Here is a 20,417-nt window from a genome sequence, read left to right as displayed (position 1 = left end):
ATCCCTCTACTTAATGACAAACTGATTTGTATGAAATGATGATAGCAGCAAGCTATGAACAATATCACCAATACCATAACAATCTGGAGAGAAAATCCAAGTAGTGAGGAAAACTTACTGGAACCAGTTTCCAAAACCATTTGGAAGGAGACTGCAGAGGAAGCATGGCGGAAGCCAGGGAAGCAGGAGGTAAAGGAAAGGTCATCAGAATCAACAAGTGGTATGTTGGCATGTTACTGCAGCGCTCCTGACGCTGGACGCCCCTACGCAGCTCCCCCAGGGCTTTATGCTAATTAACTCTTTAGCTAAAACTACATACACTCCTAATATCCAAGGCCTGTGCCATGTCCTCCTCTCTTCTGCTCTTCCTATACAGAATCACACTTAAGGATACTAAAGATATTTTAGTAACAAATAATTTTATTTCAGAGATTCAGAATCACTTAAAAATAAAGCTATATTATTAAAGTAACAAGATTCTAATGTTAGATTTTTAACAAAACATTAGTGAACCAACTCTTAAGAAGAGAAAAGTCTTCTGAAGGGAAAAATATTCACACCAATAACAGAAAAGTAAAGCGAGTAGTAATGTAGCTGAAATGATGAGAGATCTAAACATGAGTAATTCTGCCATCACAGGATGTCCTACAGAATGTTATTTTTTATTCTTTAAAAACTAAATCCATACGTTTCTAATCTCAGTACAATTTAATTATTAGTGATTATTTATTTTTGTATTTCCTAGGATAATTTCTGGCATCTCTAAAATATATGAATACATCATCATAAATACATGTCATACTGCAGTGTATACCTTTTGACCTCCTGGAGTTTCAGCTGTGTGGTGCTCTTTAGATTTTTGTTCTTGTTCCATTATGTCTTTCAAGTGTTCATTTACCTTAAAATATAAAAATCACTTTGAATTTCATTAAAGCAAGCGATAAAATCACATGGTTAAATCCCCAATATCAATTACAAGTAATACTCAAATAAAATATCATTTCTACAACTAGAAAATAGTACCCTACAAGGAACTTTATTTAAAACTCTAAAATCAGTTCCATAAATTTCATAGTACATATTGAGCACCTCCTGTATATCAGAAACTGTTCTAGTTTTTGTATATAAAGTTTCTGATATACAGTGTAAGTTCTAGTAAGAGCTGATTATACTTTTAACATGTACTGTACTACTAGGCATTCAACACACAAAGCCTATCAGCAACAACAACTCTAAATTCTGTACAACACGTAAGAAGCAAGGCTGAAGTCCATGTAGGGCTCAGTGGAAGAGCATGAGGCATCATATGTGAGACCCTGTGCTCCCTCCTTAGCACCAAATCCGTAACTTATGCATGTGGGTGTACATACATGTAAAAACCCTGTAGAGGGAAACAAACAAGCAGGAGGAGGAAAGGACCTGTCTTAGGAAGGAATGAACACAATAGACTGCATTTATGTTTATATGGCATTCATTTTAACTGACAACTTGACACAGACTATAGTCATCTGGGAAGAATCTCAACAAGCGACTATCTACATGGGTTGGCCTGTGGACAGACCTATGGGAGACTGTCTTAACTGATGTGGGAAGATACAGCCCATCTGTGGGTGCAGCACTGGGAGGAGGAGGAAGGTGGGATGGTGGGCAGGTGGTGTGTGTGAACGTGTAAGAGTGGAGGCACTAAGTTCAGCACATGCAAGCATGCAGTATGCATTCATTTCTCTGTGCTCCTGACTGTGGGTATGATATGACTATTCCTGCCTTGATTTCCCTACAATGAGGAACTATAACTTAGAACTGTTAGCTGAAATAAGCCTTTGTTCTCTAAGTTACCTTTTATCAGGGTCTTTTATCACAGCAATGGAAATGAAACAGGACATGTGGCCTCCTTACAATCGATACAGGAAAGAGTGACCAGAACTTAAGCAGAAAAGTAAGCTCACTGGCTTGAGGAGAAATCTGACACTATTAGAGTAGTACACGTGTGTGAAGAGCATCCTGGGAAGGATAGGGTCACAGTTAAGACCAAAGTCTACACTGGTAGTTCTCAACCTTCCTAATGCTCTGACCCTTTAACAAAGTTCTTCAGGTTATTGTGACCCCCCCCACCATAAAATTATTTTGTTGCTACTTCCTAACTATAATTTTGCTAGTTATGAATTGTAATGTGAACATCTGGTATGCAGGCTATCTGATATGAGACTCAAAGGGATTGAAGCCCATTGCTTGAGAACCACCACTCTACAGATAATTTAGCCTCAAATTTTTGGCTACACCTTGAACTATATATGCTTAAAAAAAGAATCCACAGAGCCGAGGGACAGAACACCTGCTGGAAGGCCAAAGAAGCTGCCACTACAGGACAGGCAGGTTGGTGTTCAAATTCCATCAAATAGAGGAGTGCTTGGTAAATATCTCGGGTTTCCATGGAAACTTTAGAATGATTGTGTGTGCTTCTAGAGTGGGCTGAGTTTAATTTGAGGGAAAAAAAAAGTATGTACGTGATTTATCAGCATGGAGATTTTAACTGACCAAAAGGAACAGTTACAGGTTATGAATGGAGATGAGAGAGTGACAAGAGACAGTTAACCAATTAGGAAAGTAATGTCTACAGGGAGTTCAGCAGGACTTGGAGTGATATATTTCAAGTTCTGAAAGAGAACTACTGCCAGTCCAGAACACTGTGCCAGCTACTTGAAAAAATTTCCATAATAAAAAGACTAATGGCAGGAATCAATATACAATTTTCAATAATAACTCTGAATATTAAGTCTCAACTCCCCAGTCAAAAGACAAAGAGTGTATCAAACAGCAGAAATCATTTATTTGTTATCTCCAAGAAACACACCTCACAGGGCAGTGGTGGCATGTGCCTTTAATCTCAGCACTTAGGAGTCCAAGGCAGTGGATCTCTGTGTTCAAGAACAGCCTGATTTACAGAGGGAGTTCTAGGATAGATAGTCAGGGAGACACAGAGAAATCCTGTCTCAAAAACCCAAACCAACCAAACCAAACAAAAGCAACATCACTACTCATGATAAAAAGTAGGCATTACTTTAGAGCATTGGTTCCCAACCTTCCTAATGATGAGACACTTTAATACATACAATTCCTCATGTTGTAGTGATCCCCAGCCATAAACTATTTTGTTGCTACTTTGTAACTGTGATTTTGCTACTGTTATGAATTGTAATGTAAATATCTGTTAGCTATGTGCCCATCAAAGGGGTCTTGACCCACAGGTTGAGAATCACTGCCTTAGTGACAGGATGGAGAAAGGTATTCCAAGCCAACAACCTAGGGAAGAAGCAGGTGCTGCTGTTTCTGACAAAACAGAATCCAAACCAAAACTAGTGGGGACACAGGGTAAGAGGGTCACTCAAACTGGTTAAAGGAACAATCCATCAAGAGGGAGTTGCATAGGTGCATGCAATTTCATAAAACAAGTATTACTAGATGAATGCAAAGTCACAGTTAACCCAGCACAGCAGTGGTTGACTTCAGTACCGACTTTCACCAACAGCCAGGCTATCTTGGCAAAAAGAATCAACAAAAAAACATCTGAATGATATTCCACAAATCAAATGGATTTAAGAGGTATAGTCAGAATATTCCATGCATACACGACAAAGTATATTTTTTTCTAGAAGCCCATGGGATTTTCTTTTAAAATGTATCATTCATCTGGACACAGAACAAGACAATAAATATCTGAAAACTGAAATAATTCCTTGTATTCTACTTTATCACAATGGACTAAGGCTATGAGCCCTACAGCCCCTAGAGCTCATGAAGAGATTAAGCCAATCAGAGCCAACTGAGGAAGGAGACCTAAAAGAAATCAAGGGAAAAAAAATTCTCAAACCAAATGACAATGAATTAAACATAGCAAAATCTACAGAAGGCAATGACAGCAGTTTGGGGGGGGGCAGGAGTAGGGGGCAGGGAATAATTTATGTCTCCAAGTCAAGAAGCCAAAGAGATTGCAAATAAATGACTTTATGATATTCCTTAAATCTCTAGAAAAAGACAAGCCACATCCTAACTCAGTTAAGACCAGGGCACAAGGAAAGAAAGGAAAACACCAAACAAAAAGAACAAAGATCAGTGAAGTGCAGAGTTGGTTCTTTGGAAAGGTAAATAGACAAACTCGGCCAAACTAACCAAGAGGAAGAATAGACACAAATTAATAAAACTAGAGATGAAAAGGGAGACATTGTAACAAATGCCAAAAGAATTCAGAAAATCTTTAGGTTTTATCTAAAAAAAGTTCTCATTAAACTGAAATCTAAAATGAATGGATAAATTTCTAGGTGCATATGACCTATCAAAATTAAATCAAGATGCAATAAACAATTATAAAAGATCTAACAGTGGTAAGGGTTAAAAAAAATAGTCCATGCCCAGATGGATTCACTGTTAATATGTATTGTACTATTGTACCAGTGGGCACACTTGCTACATGCCTGGCAGGTCATGTGTCAAACTGCCTTTTAAATACCTACATTTATTCTCACAGATCTGTGCTATTTTCAGCCTTGGTCAGAGATGCTCCTTTCTGCAGTGGGCAGCACTGAAGCAGAGACTTACAAACGGTCAGAGTTAGTAAGTGACTGTTCATGTTCACCCCTAAATGGGACGTCTATATAATCCCCTTCCCCAAAGGCTCAGGGAACATCAAGGAAAATGGGGTAGAGACAAGAGCTGGAGGGGCGGGGCGGGGGGGGGTGCTACTGTGAAATGCTGCCGTCTGGATGGGACTCGGCCACGGTACTCACGACCCCACAGGCCCCATCACTGCATTCCAAGCATTGAAACTACAGGTAGGCTGACAGTTTTTTGTAGGTTCAGGGGATCTCAACTTTGGACTTGATGCTTATGCAGCAAGTGTTGTATTACTCCAGCCCAGTTTAGCTGATGACAAGCTCATGCTTGTCACTGTTAAGGACAGGGAAGGACACCTCACGATCTAATTTCACATTTGTTCAGTGCCTGTCCACAAATCTAGTTTAATTTTCTCTGCAATGACAACTGTAAATGAAAGTAGAGCCACCTGAATCTGGTGGCACAAGCCTGTAATTCCAGTACCTGGGAGACAGGGGCAAGGGGATCTCTATCCTCTTCAGGTCAGTTAGTGCATGCAGTGAGACCTTATCTTAAAGCTGAATGCATGGATATGGGGCAAGCAGAGTTAAGTACGCAACAGACAAGGAGATCAATGAATTAAGAACATAACCAGTTCAAAGCACAGACCATACAAATCTCCAAGAAAATGAATTCATGATCAATATGATTTTGTATAATTTGGTGAAACAAACCTAAGACTCTCCCAATCCAAAGTGTGTGAGAATTATACCATCCAAGAGTATTCCCTGCTCATTACATGGTTCCCTATTGGAAGTGCCCTGGGTTCTGTAATAATCTGGTACAAGCTGGATTAGCCCTGAGTAGTCATTATTAAGAATAAGTAAAACTACAAATACTGTTAGCTATACAGAACTGCTTTATCATTGCAACACTTTCATTTGAGACCAGGTCTCAGTGTGGCCCAATCTGGCCTTGAACTCAATGACTCTCCCACTTTTCAGCCTCACAGGTGTTGAGATTACAGATCTGAGCCACTGTGTTAAGCTTTTATGTTTTTAAAAAGTAAAATATTTCAAGTAATTGTACACTTTAACTTATACTTTGATTTAAGACAAAGAGCCATAGAAGAGCAAGGTGCAACTGAAGATTTTAGTTTTCTGTTGTTAGAACCATATCCAATCAAGTTCAAGCCTACCTTATTTATCCAGTACATGACGGCATCCTCGATGTCATAGGGCAGATCTGTGGCTTGAAAAAAAGCTGAATACTGTTGAGCACATGCAATTACTTTTTCTATGCTGACCATCTCTACAGTGTAAGCCATCATTAGAGTATCAATCATGGCCAAATGTGCACTCTGAAAATAGAAAAGCACAAACAATTTCAAGATTACACTTAGAAACTGCTTCATTGTAAAATATTAGCATTTTCTTAAAAACAGTAGTAAAGCCAGACTACAGACAGGTGTTAAGATAGCACAAAGCATGCTAAGACGGACCAGCAGGACCAGACTCACTGGACTAGTCAAACACTTACTGAAGATCTACGTTAAGATGCTCATTATCTATTCAAAGCCTATTCTCTCCACTTTTCTCTTTTTAACACTATAATCACTTGTGTATCGTCTGCAGTGAAGTTTACAAACTCTAGCATTGCCTTTGATAACCCTCATTTTCAAACCCATGTAGTATAATTTTAAAGTTTGAACTTTTAAAAGTACACCTTCAATTCATACTACAAAGTTTCACTTCTGAATAAGCAACAACAAAAACCATGTAACTGATTTTCTTGCTTTCAAATTCTTTCTCATCTAACTCCCTATGGCATAGGATTTCCAGTAATTCCGTAGGCCTTTTTTCCTTCTTTTTTAAAATATATGAATCTGTTATATGGTAGTTTAAAAGACTATAAAATATTACAAAAGTATATAAAAAAGGACTCTTCTACTTCCCAGTGGTGCCTTCAGTTTGGTTTGTATTCTTACAAAAAGTTAACAACACTAGCAAAGTATAATGTTCACATTGTCCATCATCTTTGGCTTTATGAACAGTGCTGTAACACTGTCCTCTATGGGATAGTTACTTCCTGTGGAGCTACTGGGTCCACAAATAGCTACAGTTTAAGTTCTAATAGGTAAGGTATACCAGTCTTACATCTCACTAAGAATGTTATCAGCATGTCAATTTCTACATTTTTAATATTTACTTTCTCCATCCACATGAACGGTTAAGAAAATCTCACACTTGTAATCTCACACTTGTGTGACTCTAAAATTATCTGATTATTGCTGGGCATGCTTTTATATGGTTAGCAACTATCTGCATTTCTTCTTCAAAAACGCCCATTATATCGTTTGCGTGTTTCTTTCTTTGGGACATTATCTTTCTCATTCATTTGTAAAGAGTTCATAATATACTGGGAATGCTGTTAGCTCCAAAAAGAAATCACTTTAGTATTTTAGCTCAAAAGGGAAATATAAATGTCCCACAGTGAGTAATTTAGGTTAGATTTGGCTACTTTACAGTATGTGCAATGTATATAATAAAACTAGTAAAAAAAATAAAACATGCAATAATGTTCTCTATATTAATGCCATTTATGTGAAATGGGAAATGAAAAAGCAATGAATAAAAAGTGCCTTATACAGCATGCAAAGACACAGATTAAATCTACAGTTTATGTCAAGAGTTGGGATACTAAATACTAAGTATAATTACTTAAGTAGTTTTACAACAGCCCAATTCCCTGATAGAAGAAACTAAGAACGCTTGTGTTTCAGTATTTTTCATACTTTCACTTTATGAGATGGAGTAAGTTATGAATAATGTAACACAAAGTGTGTGTGTGTGTGTGTGTGTATATATATATATATATATATATATATATATATATATATAATAGCCGTAGATAAGATCAACATTTAAAAAAAAAAGAAAATCTCAAGGCCAAAGGTAGAGCTTTTATGGTCTCAAGTAAAAGACATTTAGTTTGCTATCTAAACACATTAACATCAGATTGATAGCAACAGTTAGCTGCTCCATATCAGGTGCTCTGTTCAGCTCCTTACTGTTTACTGCTTTCAGGATTTGCAGTAAACTCATTTAATATAACAACCTTTGAGTTAAGCACTACTATATGTATTTTACAGGGGGAAAAACTATGTAATGGATTTGCAGTTACACAGCAGGCAAGAAAAGCAGGCAGAACACAACCACCATTCTTGCAGACTTAATGCCAACCTATATTCCCAGCAGACTCCCAGTACTACAGTAGAAGCAACATTCCCTTCTGAGGCCACTAGGTGGCAGAGTGTATACGGTATTTAGAAACAAGAGCAAAAATACTGGTTATGAAAAACAAAAACAAACCCAGGAGAGTTCCACATGCATCTTACTAAAAGGGAAAAGGATGCTGGGCTCCAAGGACTTTGATTTTGGTGAAAGCTGAAGTTCATCCAAAGGACAACAGTAGGCTCTATACCTGTATTGCAAGGAGTGTATTTTTATTATCTTCAACTAGTCAGAGTCTACGCAAAAATAACTTACACATTATGTGTGAGAAATGAAGAGTTTGGGGGCTGCAGGGACAGTCCAGTGAGTAAGAGCTGTTGCTGTGTATGCACAGGGATCTGAATTTGAATCCACATCACTCACATAAGAAGCTATACATGACCACACACCCAAAACCCCAACATTGGGAGGGTGGAGACTGGCAGGTCCTGTCTGGAACAGCTAGCTAGCTAGCTTCCTGTTCAGTAAAAGATCCTGTCTCTAGGGAATAAGGTAGTGTGTGCCCTCTGGTTTCCAGACTTGCACTCAAGAGTACATACACCCACATATTCACTTGCACCGTATACATACCTAACACATACTCTTCTAAAGGCAGAAATGAAGAGTTTCTAAGTGTTTTAAGAAGTGTATTAGCCTCACAAAGAAAGAAACTCATGGCTACATAACTAAGAGAGAAACTCCTAACATCACCATTGGTCTCAGTCCCATACAGTGACTACATCTAAGCCCAAGCCCTCTAAAGGAGCAGAGGAGGAAACTAAGACTTAAATTATAAACAGGAAGTACTTGAGTCATTCTACTGAAATGGCACATACAGATTTTCTTTTAAAGAGTTAATCCCAATTTGTAATTAATACTTCACATATCTTAAAAGTTTGCCATTTGGATTATATTTAACCTCAAATGGTAAATGAAAAATGTTTAATGGGGCTATTCTGGATAGACATAAAGAAATTGTGCATCAGAAGTCAAATTAATACAGCATATAGTTTAAAAGGAATAAGTTTAAAAAGCATCATTTCTAAATATGACCAACATCAACAAAAAAATCATAAAACTTCTGGTCTTAAACCTTAGATTAATTAATTGAGCTCTGGCAAATCCCTAATGCTATTGTGTTTCAATGCCCTAAGCTGCCAAATCAGGCAGTGATAGCAGTATAGCATAGTTTGTACACCAAAAAAAAAAAAAAAAAAAAAAAGACTTGCTGAACAAGGGGGACGTACTGTATATCATCTCAGTGCACAGATGAAGAGCAGTGCAAGCTAAAGCTAGATGGAGTTACACAGGACCCTGTCTCAGAAAGTCCAGGGATGTAGTTCAGCGCACACTTGCTTAGCATGACTGAGGCCCTGGATTCAATCTCCAGAACTGAAAACAAGTAATGTAATGCATATCAACAGTGATTGTGGCCGGGCAGTGGTGGCGCACGCCTTTAATCCCAGCACTTGGGAGGCAGAGGCAGGTGGATTTCTGAGTTTGAGGCCAGCATGGTCTACAGAGTATGTTCCAGGACAGCCAGGGCTACACAGAGAAACCCTGTCTCGAAAAACCAAAAAAAAAAAGAAAGAAAAAAAAAAAAGAATAGTGCTTGTGGTGATCTGAATGAAAATGGCCCCCATTATAGGAGTGGCATTATCAGGAGGTGTGGCCTTGTTGGAGTAGGTGTGGCCTTGTTAGAAATGTGTCACTAGGGTAGGGCTTTGAAACTTCAGATGCTCAAGCCAGGCTCAGTGACACTCTCTTCCTGCTGCCTGCCAACCCAGACGTAGAACTCTCAGCTACCTCTCCAGCACCATGTCTGCCTATGCACCACCATGCTTTTCACCATAACAATAATGGACTAAATCTCTGAACTGTCAGCCAGCCCCAATTAAATGTTTCCCTTTATAAGAGTTCCTGTGGTCATGGTGTCTCTTTACTGTAATGAAACCCTAACTAAGACATCATTAGCACATATTTTTAAAAAGGCATTATGTCATGATCAGCTGATGTTTTTAAAATGAGGAATACTATGATTCAATATATGCAACCAATAAACAGCATACAAATAGACTCAGGAGCAGAAGTTGTACAATTATTTCAATAGATGCAAATAAAAAAGTCTTTGACAAAATTCAACATCCCTTTAAACAATGAAGCTAAGATAGAAGGGCCAGATTTCCACATAATAAAGATTGACAGCAACATCAGAATCAATGAGGAAAACCTGAAAGCATAATCCCTAAAATAAGGAATGAGCAAAGAACAACCACTCAGAACTCTTCTGCAGCAGTTATTGAAAGCTTAGCAGTGTGTTAGAAAAAAAAATAAGAGGGATGGGATTAGGAAAGGAAGAAATCCAACATCCCTGTATGAATGGTGCATGATCCTACAGTTAAGACTTCACAGAGTCCTCCTGAAGGGTCTCAGCTCTGAAGAAACTCTGTCGGCAATGAAATAGCACATCAACACCAACATACAAGAATTTGTTGCTTTCTTCTCTACCAATAATGAAGCAGGGAACCAGAAGTGAGGGAAACAATCCCATTCACAATACCCTCACAAAACAACTCCCACAACAACAAGAGATATTACAGACCTCTACAACAAAACCAACCCTGAAACGATGAAGAGAGTGTGGAAAACACTAGAAGGCAGAAGACCATGTGCTCAGAAGCAGACAGAAGTAACACTGTGACTAGCTTATTAGCAAAAGCAATCTTCATATGCAATGCAATCCTCTTCAAACCTTTCACAGCACTCTTCATGAGAAAAATTCTAAAACTCACAGCAAAATACAAAAGACCCAGAATAATCAAAGCAATCATGAGCAACAAAGAGGAATGTTCCAGCTATTACAATACTTGACTTCAGATGGCACTACAGAGCCTTGGTAATAACACGAAACCAGGCATCCAGGCCTGCAGAATAGCACGGAAAGCCCAAAAGCAGGCCCACATACGTGCAGCCACCTGATTCCTGGTAATGATGTGAAAAGGTGAGGGAGGAGACAGCCTTGTAAGCAGTGCAGCTAGTAAAGTAGATGTCACATGTAGAAGACAGAAACTAGGTCACATGAAAAGACAAGGCCCTCGTGCTGACCTGAAACTAGGGGAGACACTTCAACATCTAAACCTGAATATGACTCAAAAAGCTCCGCAAATAAAAGCAGGAATTCTAAGGCAGCAATGCATCAAATTAAAAAGCTTCTGTACTTCTGTACAGCAAAAGAAACAACAGCCAGACTGAAGAGAGGAGAGCACACAGAGCAGTAGGTCTCTGCTAGATACTCCCCTGACAAACAATTAATAACCAGAATATTACAACCATCTCAAAAAAGTTAAACATCAAAGGAACAAATAATTCACTCAACAAATGAACCAGACACTTTTAAAATTAATAAGTATGAATAGCACACATATACATGAAAATGTATCCAACATCTTTAGCCATTAGGAAAATGAAAATCAAGGTACAGCAATACTCCATCTCGCCACAGGCAGAATAACTAACATCAAAAATCTAGTATCAGCAAGGCTGTGGAGGGGTGTGTGGAAGGGAGGGAACTCATACCATGTTGGTAGGAATGTGAGCTAGTTCTAGCTATAAAAACTCAGTTTGGAGGTATCTCAGTTACTATTCTATTGCTGTGAAGAGACACCATGACCAAGGCAACCCATAGCAGAAAGCATTTTCTTGGGGGCTTGCTTATAATTTCAGAGGGAGAGTCCATGACTATCAAGGAAGAGAGTGTGGCAGCAGGCAGACATGGCACTGGAGCAGTAGCTGAGAGCTTCACCCTGATCCACAGGCAGGAGGAAGAACGAGAGAGACTGGCTGGGCCTGGCTGACTTTGGAAACATCAAAGCCCACCCTCAGTGACACACCTCCTCCAACAAGGTCACATCTCCAAAGTTTTCCCAGAGAGTCCCACTAAATGTGGACCAAGCATTCAAACATAAGCCTATGGGCACCATTCTCATTCAAACCACCTGCCACAGAAGGTTCCTCAACAAATGAAAACTAAATCCCACACCACTTTGGAGCATACCAAAGAGTCAGAGTCACCTTCCTATGGAGGTGCTATCATACCTATGATTATTTGACCCTACTTACAACAGTCACATCACAGAACTGGCCTGGAGAGAACCAATGGATCAAGAAAAATGTACACACACACACAAGTTTTGTTCCGGCATAAAGAATGAGATTGTCATTTGCAAGAAAACTGAAAACATTAAAAAGGGGAACCATTAGGATGTAGACAGGGTAGGGTGGGGTGAGGGGATGGCTTGGGGAAGCTGATCTAAGTACATTATATGTACATATGAATAGAAAATGTCATAATGAAAACCCACTGCTTTGTACAATTAAATTATGCTAATTTTAAAAGAAAAGTGTTAGATTTTAAAAGGCATCAGAATAAAAAATGAACTGTAAATTCTCAGGGGAAAAAGCCACACTCCTTTGAAGAGTCTACAAGGCTGACTGACAAGTGTGTAATTGTGAGAAGTTAGAACGTTACAGATCTGGAGCCAAAGTATTTTGGACTGTCATTAACTCCTTTTCTAACCATTCTGTTTCCTTTCTCTCTGTTAGAGAAAACAATCTTGTAGTTATACATGAAACTAACTCACAAGCTAGCAGTGTGCTTACACAACATCTAAAATCTTTCCCCCATTTTGCTATTACCTGTCTATGTACTATACATGGTAATTGCTGTGATTTACAACTTCCTTTTTGTTTTATAGCAATAAATTTCATGAAACTGTTTCCACAATAGAACAAGTTATTTATGGCAACCCGAGTCTAAGTTCTTAGGCCTTAGTCACTCAGACTTGGCTTAGGATAAACACTTGCCCCTTATCTGAGATAACACCATTGTTTCCTCTGATAGGATGGATGGACAGATGGATGCCAGCAGACTGTGTAAGGAGAGAGGATCTCATGTCTAATTACAAGAGAGGTCACTCTCAAATAAACTTATCCTTTAAACACTACGCTGTTTTCATTGTATGTTATGTAGGTGACTCATAAGATATTTGAATCATTTCTAAATGAGCTGAAACACTGAAACCTCAATGGAAAAGTATACTCAGGAGTATATCAAGTGTGCTTCTTAAACTCCACAAAAAAGACAAGCTTGGGGGCTGCAAATAAAATACTATACTTTTATAGTATGTTGTGTTCATAACCTTGGACATACAGTCAGTGTTTAATTAAACCCAAGTGCCTTTCTATCAGGTAGGAAACCCAGGTTGTCTACATGGCTACATGGTTTTGCATTAGAGAAGCTATCATTCTGAAAAAGATTATCTTTACCTTTGGCAATGAGCCTAGGAAACCAAGCATTTATGATTTGCTGAGGTAAGTTCTTATGGTATGTGCTATCTTTTTACTAGGCTTTAACTTTCAATCTTGTAAAACTTAAATTTTTTTCTTGAATTTACTTGTTTTCCAAGTCTATTTTTGTTTTGTTTTGTGAGACAGATCTTGTTAAGTATCCTAGGCTGGCCTGGTACTAAGGATGCCTCCTGAATGCCAGGATTACAGGCTCAGGCCACCACCAAAGTCTTTTCATTATCCCTCTGATTACATGGCTGACTGCCATGACAATTTATCATTACTGTAATGAACACCCACGACAATCACCTTATAAGGAGAAAGGGTTTACTTTGGCTCATAGTTTTGAAGGCTTAGGTTGGTCCACCTACTGGCCTGTGGCACTGGCAGAAAGTCACAGCAGGAGCTGTGACAGAACAGCCTCACCCTCATGGCGGGAGAGGCAAGGAGGAGGTCACTGGAGTTTTACTGTCCCTAGAAAGGACATGCTCCCAATGACTTGAAAACCCCTCTGAACAGTGTCACTTTAGGGATCACTTTTAACACATGGACCTCTTGAGGCCATTTAATGCTGAAACCATTCACAACTGTTTTCCCCCAGAAATCTATAAAGCTGTTTTGATAAAAGTGCTTTAAAACTGCTAGACAATTTTAGCTAACTTCCTGGGGGTCAGAGTTCTGAAATGTCTTCTTTAAAACACACGTTTATTGACTTTCAGAAGCTCATACAATGTGTTTTGATCCTATCTATCCCCACCTCCTCCCTGATGCAGCCTCACCTCCCCTAATCCCTTTGTGTCCTCTTAAAAATTTTCCTTTTTAATTTAATAACATAACTCTAATGTGTTATTCATCCCCTTCTGGGTGTGAATTAGGCCTTTCTGACCTAGAACTAACTTAGGTGATTACAGGTGACCAACCACTCATCTTATCTATAGAGACAGATGAGGTACCATGCTTTCAAAGCATACTGAGATCTTTCATTCATGTGGATGTGTGAAAGGTTACATGGTAATTCCTAAAGTCTGATGGCATAAGGCTGTCGATCACAAGCGGTTGTATACTTTGAATAACTGACTATCCTTGACAATTACGAGGCTTTTATCAGAATGCATTCAAACTACTCCTTTTGTTATCCATAGTTTTCCCTGCTGAATGTATTTTTACAATCAAATTCAGGAAGAAGTATACAAAATCCTCGTGAAGACTTGCTTCACAACCAATAGCTAGAGTGAGCAACTACCCACTCAGCTTGAGAGCCCTTTAGCCCACCACGTAGCTTTAGCAACGGTCGTAATGGGACAGTCTGTTCACTCTGTAGAGATGGTCGCTCACTCTCTATTTTAAACACTCTCAATTCCATATAGGTACTGGTACTAGAAGACAAGTTGATCCAGACTACATAGTGGTTAAACAGAAAATGTGTGTCCCAATACTGCATACTGCATCTGAATAAATTTCAGTAAGGAAGTAGGCTAAACAGATGCAACTGGGCTCACCTAGTTTCCTATACACACCCATACTCATGACCCAAAGCCATTACGAAAATTGCTTTCTTATGTTCTTACTAGTCTTTCTTTTTGTTAACATTAGTTCCTTTTAAGAGTTTGTGTTCCCCCACTCCCTGTCAAAATTCTGCAGAAGTAAAACTACTAAAAACCATGCTGGACCAGCCCTAGGAGGTGATAGTGAATGTCTATGGAAAAGGAAAACCACTGGACTTAAGAGTGAACTCCAAGCAGAACCAGTCTGTAAACTACTACTTCTGAGCCCTCTTGCTTCCCTCCTGAACATGATTAAAGGGAGTTTTGCTACTGGTATCTACTCACCCATCACTTCCCCTGAATGTGGGCCATGTACTAGAACATCTCAGCACTAAGGTTCAATCAAAACTGTAGGATTATTGATCAGTGATGCTTTCAGAGACAATTTTCATCAAAAGAAGGAAAGGTGAAAGTTGTCAGAGTCATAATGGCATCATTTCTGTCAAGCCCTAATAAACAAAAACAAGAGGGAGGAAATGAAGGAGGAAGGAAGGAAGGGATAAGGTTGAGAGAGTTCTCTCTCACACACACACAGACACACACACCTCTCAGTGCAACAACTGCTGCTGAAGACCCACAAAGGGACACTGTAACCTCTCTCCTTTCTCTCTCTTCCTCCATGTCTATCTATCTCCCTCCGCCCCCTTACACACACTGAATGAATGAATGAATGAATGAATGAATGAATGAATGAGTGGAATGGAATCATTCACAAATGTGTGTGTGTGTGCACGTGTGTATGTATATATGGAAGTGGGGGGTAATATATCAGGACCACACAAGGTAATGACTAAGATTCCTAATATTTGAAAAACAAATATTCACACAGTAACAAGATAAATAAGGAGAGCCATGTGATTATCTCAACAAAAGGAAAAACACTTGAAAAAAATAATATCTACTCATGATTTGTATACACAAATGTCTTAGCAAACTACAAAAAGAAAGAACATATTCAAAAGTCCTACAGAAAGCACTACTCTTTGTTGGTTTTTCTTTACTGTACAAGTGGGGGACTAGTTGTGTGCCTGTGTGAAAAGCTGATTCTAAGTATACATGGAAACGTAAAGAAACTAGAATAACCATTTTGACAAAGAATAACGAAGGTGAACGGTTTGCATTACAGACTGCAAGACTCTCTGGACAAACTGATACAGGATAGTACCAGCCTGGGCTAGAGACCTGCCTCTCCAAAACATAAAAAAATAAAGTGTAGCACACAAGAATGACTATCAGAGACTAGGAAGAATGTCTGGAGGGAAAATGGAGAGCTCTACTGGGTACAGAGGCTCACATGGAGAAAAGGAAAAACTCCTCATGTTCTATAGCACAATGAAATAACTGACTGACTACTGAGTATTTCTAGACAGCTAGTAGAGGGGATTGTTAATTCTTTTTTTTTTTTTTTTTTTGAGACAGGGTTTCTCTGGGTAGTCCTGGCTGTCCTGGAACATACTCTGTAGACCAGGCTGGCCTCGAACTCAGAAATCCGCCTGCCTCTGCCTCCCAAGTGCTGGGATTAAAGGCGTGCACCACCACCGCCCGGCGGATTGTTAGTTCTTAATCGAGTTAGGATCACAGGAACCCATGAAAATGACAGATGGGTGTGGAAGCATGTCCATAATTCCAGCCTTGGAAAGTGGGGACAGAAAAATCCCCAGAGCAAGCAATCTACAAGACCAGTCAGTCATATCAGGGATCTCGGGGTCTAACTGTGAGATCTGCCTTATTGAAGACAGTGGAAGAGTGACGATTCCTAACAACCACCTCAAGCCTCCACGTGCAGACGCATCCTTTGGTATTCACCCACCCACACAGGCACCCACAAATACTAAAAAAAAGTGTGGGGGGCAGTCAGTAAAGGGATGTTAATTTTCCTACCATAAAGGAATGACGAATGTCTGGAGCAACAGGTATGTAATTATTCTGAACCTATAATTATATATTGCATTTAAATATTGAAATGGCATGCTTGTCCCACAAATATGTATGGGTACTATGTGTCAATTCAGAACAAAATTTCAAATTTCAATAAACATTTAATTTCTCGTCACCAAATTTCAAGTAAAATATATACCTCAAAGTAATCTAAAAGTTTCTCAAGGAACATTTTTATAGGTTTACAGTCAGTTTGGTTGTATGTTTGCAATTTTGACAGAAGCTTACTACATAGAAATAAAATCTTAAGCAAGAAATAAAATCTAAAAATACTCTTTAGACTTAGTTTTAATCATTCAATCTATTAATACTTTAAGGAATTAATGAAATTTCCAACAAACCAATCAGATATGTTAACATGTTAACAGAAAAAACTAACCATCAAGATCATGAGCCAGGGGCTCTATTAAAAGCTCATGAGAGTAGATTACATTGAACAAGTCACAACTTGAGTGAGAGAGTGTGTTCTCAGAATATACTCAAGTGAGCAGACAGCTTACACACACAGCAGCTCAGGCTTGTCCAGCACTGCTCAGCTACCTGCTGCTACCTGGGCCCACAATGTAAAATGGCACCCATGCTCTCTCCCTTCACAAGATGGCATGCCTACTGCATTTTAACCAGTTATATATGTTGTATTACGAAGTGTTTGTGTTTTATAGCTTTCCAAATTTGTAAGTTTTCCAAGAATACTTGCTTCTAAGCCAAAACTTGTGCCTCAGACCTCAAAATCAAGTTACAAAGGTACACTGAAATGTATTTTATTAAAACAAGCACCAGCAAAAGCTTCAGTGAACCTGCAAAAAACTCTGAGAAGAAGCTTGCCCACTAATTTTTTCCAGATGGCTGTGTGGCATTAGCTTTATCAGAAGACAAGATGGTGTGATACTTTGACAGCACTGTGGCTGTCCCCTAATAGCCTGGCAGGTAGAGAGGCCTGTCTCCCAAGAGCTTTGTGTGAAAAAGAGGACTGAAAGGCCACTATAGGCTGATTTCAGAAGCTACAGAGACAATGAGCAGTTTACCAACAATAGGGAGCTGTGGTGGTTTGAATGAAAATGATCCCCACAGACGCACAGGGAGTGGAATTATTTGAAAGAATTAAAAAATGTGGCCTTGTTGGAGTAGGTGTGGCCTTCTTAGAGGAAGTGTGTCACTAGGAGTGGGCTCTGAGGTTTCAAAAGCCCAAGCCATGTCCAGCATCTTACTCTTTCTGCTGCCTGCTGATACAGATGTAGAACTCTCAGCTCCTTGTCCAGCACCATGTCTACACACTACTGTGCTTCCTGACATTACAATGACTGTCTAAACTCTGAACTTGTAAGCCAGCCCCAATTAAATGTTTTCTTTTACAAGAGTTACTATGGCCATAGCATTTCTTCACAAGAACAGAAACCCTAACAAAGACAGGGGCTATAATCCTTTACCTCAGCAAAACAGGAACCTTTGAGCTCTGAGCCCAAGTCTTACAGAGCACAGAAAGACTGCTTCCTTAGTCTGTTTGTTTGTTTGTTTGTTGAAAAAGTGATATGATCTTGCCAAACTTATCTAATTCTTAAAAACTCATTAGTATATCAAATGTTTGTTGATTTTGCATCTCCTTGGCTAGGCACTGAGAATATGATGAAAATCATGACCCACAGGCCCTGACTTCACAGAAGTGATTCTACATAAAAGCAATTTAGGGTTTACCTCAGGTGGGTAGAACAATTGTAGAATACTGTTTCTTCTTAAGGAACTTCACTTTAGTTTCATTCTATAGGAATAAGATGAAATCTACTAGGGTTCTTACCTTTTCTAACAATTTTTTAAATTAAAAAAAGAGAGCATACAGTACCCTCTCCTGGTCTCTGGCAAACACATATGCATATGGTGCAGAGATATACATGCAGGAAAAACACTCACACACATAAAATAACAAAATAGCAATTTTTAAAAGTAAAAAGTTGGGCAAAGTAACAAGAATTTGTAATCCCAGCTCAAGAGGAACAGAGACAGGCCAAGTCCTGGGTTCCTGCTTGCCAGCCAGTAGGTTCTGTGAATGACTGACTCCACCTCCAAATAGAAAGGATATCGTGCTACTGACTTCTGGCTTCCACATGAGGCCAAAGGAGTCACAGACACATATAGACACAGGCAGACACACAGACTCACATGGGGTAAGAGGCTAAGAATAAAGAATATGTCATCCTTGAGGGGTCCAGAATGGTAAAACTAGGGGGCTCTTTGCCTCCTAACTTCTAATTTTTAACTACCAATTAACTAATTAAAGGTGACATATTGGCTGTTTTTTTTTTCCTAGTCCTGTCTGTTTGTAACTTCTTTATTTCCCAACTTTGAGAAATAAAAAATTCACCTCCATCCCAAAGACCTTAAGAAAGGCCTCTTGTAGGTTTAGAATGTTGTAAATCTCACACTAGCCTAGACCCCTAAGCTCAATGCCCAGTATTACAGAAAACAACTCCCATCCCCAAAGCAGCAACTCAACCCTGCTTTATATTCCCACGTACATTATCAACACCACACCCTCCATTTCCCTATCTAGAAAATTCCTTTACACATTTCAAAACTTGGCTCAAGGGCTGGCAAGATGGTTCTGTAGGTGAAGGGCTTGTCATGCAAACCTGACTACCTAGTTTGACTTCTAGAACCTACGTAAAGATGGAAGGAGAAGAACAACTCCACAACATTGTCCCCTGACCTCCACAACTATTCACTCCTCTATTCCTTTCCTCGCCATCTCCCTCTGTCATACACACGCATGTAAGCACGCACGTGTGTGTGCATATACACACATATACACATACACAGTCACACATATACTCACATACACAAATAATAAAAAACAGTAACAACTTGGCCCAAGAGGAGGACTGGCTTTAGTGCTTCTATAGCCTTAAAACATATGTGAGCACGTTATCTACTGGCGCATCTCTCCAGCCCCAATAATGTCAGTTTTTTAAAACAAGGCATATATAATATGCTATCCATAAAAAAGAGAAATTAAATTAGGTGTACAATAAGCAGAAACCAGAAGACTGAGATCTAGCATAAAGGGAAAAGACTCTGCATAAAAACAGCTACCAGGGGCTAGAGAGGCAGCTCAGTGTTAAGAGCACCAACTTTGCTCTTGCAGACACCCTGAGTGTGGTTCCTAGCACTTACTCAGTGGCTTACAACAATCCATAATTCTGCTTTCAGAGAATCCGATGCCCTCTGCTGGCCTCCATAAGCCATTGCAACAAAAGTGCATACACAGTCACACAAGCATACACCCATACACAGCAAAGTAAAAATCATAAACAAACAAAAAAGTTTAAAAAATAAAACTACAGAGACAAGTTCTGTTCATACATTTGAAATGCATTTTGATAAAGCCTTGATAAGAAACTCCGCTCTCCTCCTCAGTTCACCTCCTACTGCAATACTAGCAGGTGCAGTGAGGAGACCTTAGCCTCTCGTCACCACAGTCCTGTCCTTGCTTGTGATCTGCTGTGACATTCTCAAAGTCTGTCTATTTCTCAGGAGAACATGATGGTTAAGTTACAAAAGCACAGGTCTGAAGCATAAACACACTGCATGGTGCATAGGAAACAGACAGACAAATGTTAAGAGTTGCCTAGGAGTCTGAAAACAGAAAAGCAGATGCAGTAAAATCAGAACAACCTAAGAAACAAACATACATGTGCATGCACGCACCTCTCTCTCTCTCTCTCTCTCTCTCTCTCTC

At 39.2% G+C, this 20,417-nt stretch overlaps 1 protein-coding gene across 3 annotated transcripts in view; it reads right to left on the bottom strand.

Annotated features, from left to right (window-relative positions):
* Positions 1-20,417, bottom strand: part of Camsap2 (calmodulin regulated spectrin associated protein family member 2) — a 73,457-nt gene that overhangs the window by 28,994 nt on the left and 24,046 nt on the right. For all 3 annotated transcript variants that reach the window (XM_028773772.1, XM_028773773.1, XM_028773771.1), the window contains exons 3-4: positions 5,786-5,947; positions 815-898 (exon numbers count right to left, since the gene is read on the bottom strand). In XM_028773772.1, coding sequence (XP_028629605.1) covers positions 815-898; positions 5,786-5,947 — 246 coding nt within the window. The remainder of the gene's footprint in view (positions 1-814; positions 899-5,785; positions 5,948-20,417) is intronic.

This window comes from Grammomys surdaster, unplaced genomic scaffold (genome assembly GCF_004785775.1).
Source record: "Grammomys surdaster isolate TR1022 unplaced genomic scaffold, NIH_TR_1.0 234, whole genome shotgun sequence".
Classification (NCBI taxonomy): Eukaryota; Metazoa; Chordata; class Mammalia; order Rodentia; family Muridae; genus Grammomys; species Grammomys surdaster.
Note: the sequence above shows the minus strand (reverse complement) of the source record. Positions and strands in the feature narration are given on the sequence as shown.